The following is a 9,795-nucleotide window of genomic DNA, read 5'->3' on the forward strand; positions in this document are numbered from 1 at the left end:
GGGGACAAGCCAGAGATGCAGGGGGTGAGAGGATTCACCTGAGACAGGGCGGGGAGCAGAACAGGCAGAGGTACTGAAATGCACAGCTGAGGGGAGCCCTGGAGAGACAGGAGAGGTCTGCAGCGCCATGTGGTTCGGCTCCCTGGCCCGGGATCAAACTGGTGTGGTCATGGCTGCGATAACTCTATAGTGCTGTGCTTTAACCTGTTGCGCCACCAGGGAGGGCCCTCTTTTGATATTTTCTATCTTTGCAGTGTTTGAAATGTCCTTACTTTCCTTAAAACTCACTGAACCAGAAAGCTAAGAGAGGCTTTGGAGAGCAGTGACTCTTACAGACAAGAATCTGAGGCCTACAACGAGGATGGATGCTGCCCAAGGTCTCCCGGCCAGGCAGCGCTCAGGCCAGCCAGCCAGCCCCAGGCCTGGCTCCCCCACTGCCTGGCCAGGAGGAGGTGAGCTCATTCAGCCCTTGCCCAGAACGTTTCTGCCTGGCCTCCTGTTGCTCTGATGCACGTTTATAGCCACCACTGGAAGAATCATCAGAATTCGTGAAACAGATGCTGTTTCGAAATGTAACTGTTACATATTCAGCCAGATGATTTATACAAAATTACACTGTAAGTGCTATGGGAAGTGGCCCAAGGCCTGAGGAACAAAGTGTACCGCACAAAAAGAGCATGATCTTGAAGTCATTTATCACCTGTGTGAAAAGGTCCAGTGTACCATAACGTGTTTCGGGTACAGGAGTTTGGCACCAGGCTGCCTGGCTTTGAACCTTGTTTTCCCAGCATCCTAGCTGTGTTGTCTTGGGCACGTTACTTAGCCTCTCTGTGCCTCTATTTCCTTCCCTGCAAAAGAGCAACAGCAGCAGCAGCGCCTACGGTATTGTGAAGGTTACATTAGATGATGCAAGCAATGTGCTCTGACTGACTGCCACACATAGGAAGTGCCTGGTAAACGCGAGCTGTTCTAGAGCTCAGGCACGCTCCTTCCCTTCATAAGGCTCAGTTTCCTCTTCTCTGAAGAGAGGGACAATGATAATTGCTATCTCTTGGGGTCGTTATGAGGATGAAATGAAATAATGTATGTAAAGTGCTTGGCACAGAGATGGGTTCAGTAAATTCTTGCTTCCTTCCTTCCGCAATTGTCTTTCATGTTGCTAAGTTGAATGTCCATCTTTCCGAGAAGCACAATTTGATTTGGGAGCAGACAGCGGGTAGAAGTTTCCTGCAATCACTCTGCCTCCACCGGCTCGGAGGCCTTCTCCCTCTGAGACAGATGGCTGCGAGGCCTCCCCCAGGAGAGCCCCTCTTCCCAGCGCTTGCGAAGGCTGGCCTGTCTGAACCTGCTCTGGCCTCCCCAGCTTTGAGCTTTGGGTTGGGGCTGTGACCGTGAGTTTGACTGTTTTGTTTAATAAGAAATCTCACTTTCCCAAAATAGGCAACAAGTGGAGAGCAGTTTCTGTCACGCTGCCTCCCTGGGCGCTGACTCACTTTCCCCCGCCTCATTCTCTTTTCCAAAAACCATGGCCTGCAGTGCTGGCTCCTCCAGCAGCTCTCAGCCCACTGGCCCTGGCATCGCAGGGGACAGGGGAAGTGCAGCTCCCACAGCTAGGAGTCTGGTTCCAGCACCCGCCCCACCCTTTCCCTCCACCCAGGGGCTCCCAACAGACAGCGACAGGGACAGCCTTCTGCCTGCCTCTGCGCCTGCCTTCCACCTGTCACATCAGGGCTTTCCCTGCAACACGGGAGTCTGACCTTCAGTCCTCCGCACTCACAGCCTTTGTGGGTGGTCTGACATGCTCAGAGGTTCACCCACTGAGGGCCTCCATGGTGGCACAAGAGTTAAAGTCTCAGCGCTGTGAAGCTCTCCCCAGCCACTGAGGCACTGCAGCAAGAGTTCGGTTGGACCAGGGAGCTGACCCACATGGAGCAGCAGACCTCTCCTGTCTCACCCCCTGCTCCCCTCAGCAGTGTATTTCAGCCAATCTGCCTCTTCTGCTCCCCACTCTGTCTCTGGTGAATCCTCTCACCCAGTGCACCTCCAGTTCTTGCATGCATACATAAAAACAAATCTCACCTCTCCCACACTCTACCCTGGACAGACCTCGTCCCCTCTGAGCTCCAGGTCAGCAGAGGTAACCCCTCCGACACAGCTTTCACCTGGCTGTACCGCAGGCACCTCCACTTCACGGGCCCCCAAGCTGGCTCTGCTTCCCCACCGGTACACTCTGGCTTGGTTGGAGACACCACCAGTTACCCAGGAGTTATCTTTGACTTCCCCCAGGGCTCTCCCAGCCCAATTAGCATTAAGAACCACTGATTTAATCTCCTAAACACGCCCTGGGTTTGTTTTCCTCCTCGCCCTAAATAGCCTCTCACAGATCATGAGAATCTCCCAGCTTTTCCCCAGCCTTCCAAAGTCCTACAGGATGACAGACGGATACCACATGCCTCCCGTTCCCTTGTTCGACAACCTTCAGTATCGCCCATCGCCAGATTCCCAGACATCAATATGCAGCGGACGCCCGGGTCCCAACCCGTGAAGATTCACATTTAATGTCTGTGTGGCACCTGAAACCCTCACAAGCATCCCAGGTGAGTCTGAGGTTTATATAGGACTGAGAACCTTGAGCCTTAGGAGAAAATGCACATTCCAAAAAAAGCCTATAGAATCATCCGATTCAGCTTATGCCAGGCTCTTCCTATCTCCAGCCAGTTTCTACTTGGTACCTGACTTCCACTTCCGCCCCACGCCCCTCCCACCCCACGCATCTGCAGACCCCTCCCCTCTCCACTGCTGCCCTGCCCTCCTGTGTACACGCCTGGCTCATTCTTCCCGCCTTTGCTTGTGCAGCCAGGAGGCAGCACAGTGTGGAGAGGGAGGACTCTGGGGTGGCTGCCTCAGCTCCCATCTGGCTCTGCCGGCCACTTGCTCTGTGATCCTGGGCAAGTTACTCATTCTTAGCTTCCATTTCCTTTTCTGAAAACTTAGAACAAAAAATAGCCCTGCTGGTGTGTGGTCAACACCCAGTAACTGGTTGTTCTTGTTATCAACAAGAGGTCCTCCCCCAGCCCCCAAGTCTCTATCAATGGGCCTCTAGACAGAAAGAGAGGCTCCGAGTATGGATGGATGGACAGATGGACAGATGAGGTCTACAGTTCCATAAGAACCCTGATACAAAGTAGGTCTTCTTCAGGCCCTCCATGGTGGTGCAGCGGGTTAAAGCACAGCACTAAGAAACTAAAGCCACTTCTGCATGAGTTTGATCCCCGCCTGCCCCAGAGGTGACCACATGGCACGGCAGACCTCTCCTGACCTGACCGCTGCTCCCCTCAGCAGTGAACTTTGTCAGTCAACCTGTTCTGCTCCCCACTCTGTCTCTGGTGAGGCCTCTCACCCTCCCCATCTCTGGCCTGTACCTCAGTTCTGTATGTATAATTAAATCTTTAAAATAAAAAAAAAAAAGCAGGTCTTCTGTTTTTTTACTTAGGCAGATCCTTCATTATGAAAGCTGAATAAGGCTCAAGTTTAAAAAGCACACTAGCCACAAAATTTAGGATCCTATGCAGTACTCAACCCTAAAATATTCTCTGGGTCTAAGCTGGTGACTAGAGTGGATTTTCATTGACATAGGCCCTTTCTCAGTCACCACCTGGGGCTATGATTGCTTGACAAACGCCACTGGCCACAGGGTCTCCCAGCTTCTGGCACCAGCTGTCTCGCCCCTGCTGTTCCTGGGGGACCACGGTGCTCAGTCAGGTGCTCTCACCCCCTTCCTTTTCTTTTCTTTTCTTTTTTTTTTTATGTAATAGTTTATTTTTACATCATTTTGTGCATTTTTCCATCTCAGTTGCAATCCCCCTGGGCTTCCCATCCTCAAGTCACCCATGTGCCATCACCATAGTCCAGTGCATTTCCCTCCCCCCACTGTTTTTGATCCCATTCCCCACTCCACCCCCACAAAATGTCTCTGGTTTATAGCTGTTCTTCATTATCATTATTTTCTCGCCTGTTCCTCTAGAAACCATCTGGCATTTTTCCTTTTCTTTCTGGCTGATTTCACTAAACATGATCTTTTCCAGTTTCATCCATGTGGCTGCAAAGGCATGTGTTCATCATTTTTGGTTGCTGAGTAATATTCTATTGTGTATATGTACCACATCTTTTTAATCCACTCATCCATTTTTGGGCATTTGGGCAGTTTCCATGTCTTTCCAATTGTGAATAAAGCAGCAATGGTCACCCCCTTCCTTTAGCAGTCGATTCACCCCGTCCTACCCAACACTCCTCCTGCACTGTCTCAGACACCCTCACTAATGACACGTCTGGCCTCCCGCTCTGCGCCGCCTGCAAGACCAGCCTGTCCGGATTCTCCTCACAGAACTGCCGCATCTCCTGCCTCCTCATGGCAGCCTGAGCCCCGCTGCCTATCCCTGCATCCCAGCCTCTGCTCAAGCTTGCCGCTGCCCTCAGGCCCTGTCCAAACTTAGCCTCCTTTTTTTTTTTTTTTAAGATTTATTTATTTGTGCATACAGAGCTGGGGTACAGGCCAGAGGCTCAGGGGCGGCGAGAGGCTTCACCAGAGACAGAGCGGGGAGCAGAACAGGCAGATCGACGAAGCACACTGCTGAGGGGAGCAGCAGGTGGGTCAGGAGAGGTATGAGGCGCCATGTGGGTCACCTCCGGGGCAGGCAGGAATCGAACTCATACAGAAATGGCTTTAGCTTCTTAGTGCTGTGCTTTAACCCGCTGCGCCACCAGGGAGGGCCAGCCTCCTTTTTTATTCCTTAAGTTTTATTGACTAGCCAGCTGTTTCTAGAACCATCTATTGAATAACTTCCGGCATGCAGATTGCCCCTTCCGCCTGTGCTCACACTCCCCTCACCCCCCACCAAAGCCCCTGTGCCATACCCTACCCCCTTCCTGCACCCTTCTGCTGCAGAAGGGCATGGGAAACACTGCATTCTTCGCTGAGACTTCTATCACAAGAAGTACTTTTGCCCAGCCTTATCTCCTGTCTTATCTTGATTTTGATCTCTGCCCCAAGTTCAAAATCCCCTTTGGCTTCAAGCCTCCGCTACTAGTCCAGTAAACACAGGCCAAGCCCCTGCTGGACACTGCTTGCCACCCACCACAAGCCCAGGGCCTCCCCTCACCTGGAGGCACCCGCCCTGTTCCACACAGTGACAAGGAGGCGCTTCTGCTCATCTTCCTCTTGGACGGGACTGCAAAGCAAACCAGACAGTCAGAGGTGAGGGGCCAACTTGCAGGCTCAAGCCAGACCCACGGAGATGGTCACATTGGCCACACTGGCCATCACACTGCAAAACTGGAAATAACCTAAACATCCAACCATACGGAACTGGTTAAATAAACCAGAGCACAAATAGTGTGGGAGGTAAGTATTTACATACATAAGCGAGTTTACATGTTTGGACAAAAAGTCAATGACCACACAACACTATAAGATGATTCCATGTTTGTAAACACACTCGTGCACACCCACACAAATGCAAGCATCTGACAAGAAATAAAACTCTCACATCAGTGAGAGTAAGGTGAGGCCTGCTTTTCCCTCTGCTAGCTGTATTTACTATTTTTTCTCAGCTTGTTCCACCTCAAATCTATCATTTTTTTACATAAAACAAAATGAGCTTGCATAGGGGGAGAGAAAAAAAATAATCAGTAGACACTAATAGGAGTGTGCCAAATGGCCATTACTTTCCCACTGGCCTCTGAGTTCAGGAATGGGGAAAGAAAGAATACCAAGGAGAACTGAAGCTTCACGCTACGTGGTCTCATTGACACCACAGCTCTCTGAGGTTAGTGGCGGCCCATTTCACAAATAAGGAAGCAGAGGCTCAGAGGTTAGCCAGACTAACAAGGTGGGCGGAGAGTACAGACCGGCAGGCAAAACATCCCTTAGCTTGGAAAATTCCTTCTGCTAAAGGAGAAAACTTGGCCCAAGGCACAGAGGGAAACTGCTGACTCTTTTCAGGGACTGCCAGCCTCTGGCTAGGCATCTCAGTCATGAGAAGCCACCAAGGGCTACCTTATCACTGTGGACCTCAATGCCGGGCCAGGGGCCAGGACTACAAGGACACAAGTGGGCAGGGAAACAAAGATATCATTTAGAAGTCAGTTTTTCTGCTTAGATCTAGCTCTAGATTTGGCAGATAGCTTGTTTCAGATAAACACTGCTTCCCTCTCCTCTCGAGGCCCGGCTGCGGGAGGCGCTTACAAAAAGAAGTGCTCATGGAAGACCGGGTCTCTACAGTCCGCAACAGTCTGTGTCTTCCTCCGGCGCAGCCGATTATCTTCCGGAATCAAAGAGATCTTGAATTGGAGAAAAGCACAGGTCAGTTGATCTTGGGGTCCCACAGCCACCTAAGCCCCATAGCTGACTGTGCATGGCTTCAAGCTATAGGCTTCTTCAGTGGCCTTCAAACTCTGCAGAAGGCAGTGTGGAGTCCTCAGTCAGACCCTGGGGAGAATGAGGAGCCTCAGGCCAAAGGCAATGGAGCCGGATGCCAGGCCAGGGCCCAGGAGTGGGTGGGACCAAGGAGGCAGTCACCCACCCAAGCAGAGGTGGGTACAACCTGCTTTTTTGCTTTTCCTCCAAGCAGAGAGGTTCCCCCAGAGCAAAAGGCCTTGTCTCATCTGTAGCTCCAGCAGCTGCTGAGGTACTCCCTTCCCACCAGGCTGCAGGCTGGGCCCGATCAAGGCCCCAGATCCATGCTCTCACCCTCGAGCCATTTTTTTCTTGCTGCAGGCTCCCAAGCTGGCTCCTAATCAATCCTCCACCCACAGGAGCCTCCAGTCAACCCCAGGACTTAAGGAAGAATGCAGAGTGGTACAGCAGGCCTGGCCTAGCAGCCCAGACACCACGCTTTGGGAGGCATTTGGCCTTTGGCTCTGGCTAGAAGTAGGCCTCTGTCCCTGTGGGGCCTCTATCTTCACTGGCTAAATCTGGCCATAATGCCTCTCATTTTGTGAAGGGAGAATAACATATTGCTTTTCATGAGAAGGCTTGGGTTTGTGTGTGGATTTCTGTCATCCACACTCCCATTTTATTCACCTATGTGGAGGACCAAGATGACCAGTAAGATTCCAGTGGTTGCAGGAAATCCTAGTAACCAGGCCAGCTAAGGGAAGGGGGTTATCCCTGCTCTGGGCCTCAGGGCCTCATCACTGGGCCTAGTAAATCACTGGGCCTAAGAAATGCCTACTTAGTAAACAATGAGGTGGTAGCTGCCACTTCAAATGGTCCCAGGCCCACAGATATGCAGGGACCTTGAGACTCAGTCCAGGGACATGGTCCCTATCACCCCTGACCCCATCCAGACCTACCCCCAGCACCTGCTCATCAAATACCTTCACGTAGGAATCACAGACACCAGGCTCTTTGCTCATCAGGCCTTTGCCTTCTATGACTAAAGAGAGAATTAAAATGTTAGAGTGGGCGACAGGGAAGGCTGTTAACCTGTGTAACAACATTGGATATTAAGCCCTCTCTGATCTAGATCACTCTCCTGCCCAGGCAGTTCTCTCACTGTGCGTTATAGGGCACATTCCATTCCCTGAAATTAAGTTTGGAAGGGGCTGCAAAACGTACTGAGTTGGATACCCAAGTTAATAGAGAAAACGAGCGGGAGAACCCAGGACAGAAAAACTCTTCCCCAGAATCACAGAGCAAAGAGAATAACAGAGCTGGGCTTGGATTCATGAATCTTGACTCCCAGTGCAGGGCTTTTTCCACAACACATCCTTCCTGAGATGGAAGGGCCACACCAGAGTGCCCGCCTTGCCTGGTGTCCCAGAGGGAGACATCGCCGAGCCCAGCAAGCCACTTCACCTCTCCCGAGCCTGAGTTGGCTGTGTGAATGGAGCGTGATTAACATCTATGTCCCATGGTGGTCACCGGTCATGGTGATGAATGGTTAAAAGAGATAATGTGTCTTAGTAGAGTGACTGACAATTAAGAGCTTTTCAACAAATGTTTGCCAAAGAAAAAAGTTATGAATTATGGCTGGGGGTCAGGAGGGGTGGGGTGCAGGCTCAGTCATGAAGTTAACAGGGCCACAGGACTCAGACACTAGGCCTGAGAGGCTGAGCTTTTCTATTTTCTTTTATGTTTGGTTTTGACTCAGCCCCAGGGTTTGGCTCTCGTAGTCTGAGGCGTGAGGCCTGGGAAGCCAAAGGAGAAAGGGGAACAGGCTGGAAGGAATAAAGGGCCTGAGACTGGGGTGAAGCCAAAGCAAACTGCTGGGACAAATGGAGGGGGGAAGCCAAGATGCACTTTGCAGAGACTGTTTGCACAGCTGGAGTCAGGCTCTGGCGAGCAAGGAACACCCCTCTGCTGGTCTTTGGGAACTTTACCTCGGGCCCCCAAGGCCAGGCCTGGGGGCCCCTACAATGCCTGGTATCCTAGTTACTGTTCCTGCATGCAACTTTCCTGCAAGGGTGTGGTCCTTAAAGCAGGATCAAGGATCCTAGGTCTCCCCCCAACCCAGTGGAGGTAGGACAGGCAGGGCCCTGACCTCACTGCATGCCCATTCTGGTGGAAGAAAAGACCAAGGTGGCACTGGGAGGTCAGGGCTGTGATGAGGACCCGGGGCAGGAAGCCACAAATTCAGGTCTGGCAGGTAGGTCGGGGCTGATTCCTAGGGAAACATGAGTCTTCCTTCCTGAGTCTTAGCGATTGATGATGGTGGCAGGCAGGTTTCTTGCAAAATCAGAGGGGTGATTATTTTCCAGAAGGAGATCAACAAGAAGGCAGGCAGACGTAGATGCAAGAAGAGCAGCACAAAGGCCCAGAGGCATGGGCAGGAGCATACATTCGAGAGGAGAGCCATAACTGGGCAGGAGAGCGGATGGAGGGGACCTTTAGCAGCAAGAACCAGGGAGTGTGGAGAGATAAGGCAAGTCTGCAGAGCTGAAAGTGTCCAGCAGTGGGGGACATGCAGCTCAGTGACTATATGTGAGCTGGAAGATGGATGGCAAAGGGATAAATGAACAGGTGAAGTGTAAAATCCTCAGGTGACACATAGAACCTCCCTTGTCAGGCCCTGGCTCACTCTGCCACCCCCTTGTGCCCCAGTCATGGAAATGGTTCTGCTGTGCTCTGTCTGAGTGCCCCCCAACCTTGCACTTATGGCTAAGGCTCCACCTCCATGAATTGTCCAGTCCCCTACTTCCTGGCTCAGCCTGTCCCTACTTCAGGATGGAGATGGACATTACCCCTTTGCCCAGTCTCTGCTGCTACCCTCTCAGCATCATCTAGGCAGGTGTGGGTGTTTCTCCTGGGATCCCTAGCTCCTAGCACAGGATCAATGCTCATTTACTACATGGGTAATTTATGGCTGTCTATCCTACTTGACACTAATATAGGGTTTACTGGACGCTGGGCACTGCCCTAAACACTCTACTAGTATCAACTAGTTTAATCCTTATAAAAACCCATATGATAGAGACCATTATTACTATCATTTGATACATGAGAAAACTGAATTTGCTTAAGGCCACTCAGCAAGAATTATCAGACTCTAGTAATCTAGTTCCAAACACTGATCTTAGCCACAATGCTACATTGCCATGGAAGGATGGACAGATGGATGGATTAGATGGATAATGGATGGATGGATGGGCGGGTGTATGGATGTATGGAAGGATGAGTGGATGGATGGGTGGATGAATGGATGGATGGGTGGATGGGTGGATGGATGGATGATGGATGGATGGATGGATGGATGATGGATGGATGGATGGATGGATGGATGGATGGATGGATGG

At 51.4% G+C, this 9,795-nt stretch overlaps 1 protein-coding gene across 1 annotated transcript in view; it reads right to left on the reverse strand.

Annotated features, from left to right (window-relative positions):
• Positions 1-9,795, reverse strand: part of RGS3 (regulator of G-protein signaling 3) — a 121,175-nt gene that overhangs the window by 97,425 nt on the left and 13,955 nt on the right. Inside the window, exons 3-5 of the mRNA XM_004677413.2 lie at positions 7,378-7,436; positions 6,245-6,339; positions 5,160-5,228 (exon numbers count right to left, since the gene is read on the reverse strand). Of these exons, the coding sequence (XP_004677470.1) occupies positions 5,160-5,228; positions 6,245-6,339; positions 7,378-7,436 (223 nt within the window). The remainder of the gene's footprint in view (positions 1-5,159; positions 5,229-6,244; positions 6,340-7,377; positions 7,437-9,795) is intronic.

Source organism: Condylura cristata, unplaced genomic scaffold, assembly GCF_000260355.1.
Source record: "Condylura cristata isolate star-nosed mole 26May11 unplaced genomic scaffold, ConCri1.0 scaffold00006, whole genome shotgun sequence".
NCBI classification, from domain to species: domain Eukaryota; kingdom Metazoa; phylum Chordata; class Mammalia; order Eulipotyphla; family Talpidae; genus Condylura; species Condylura cristata.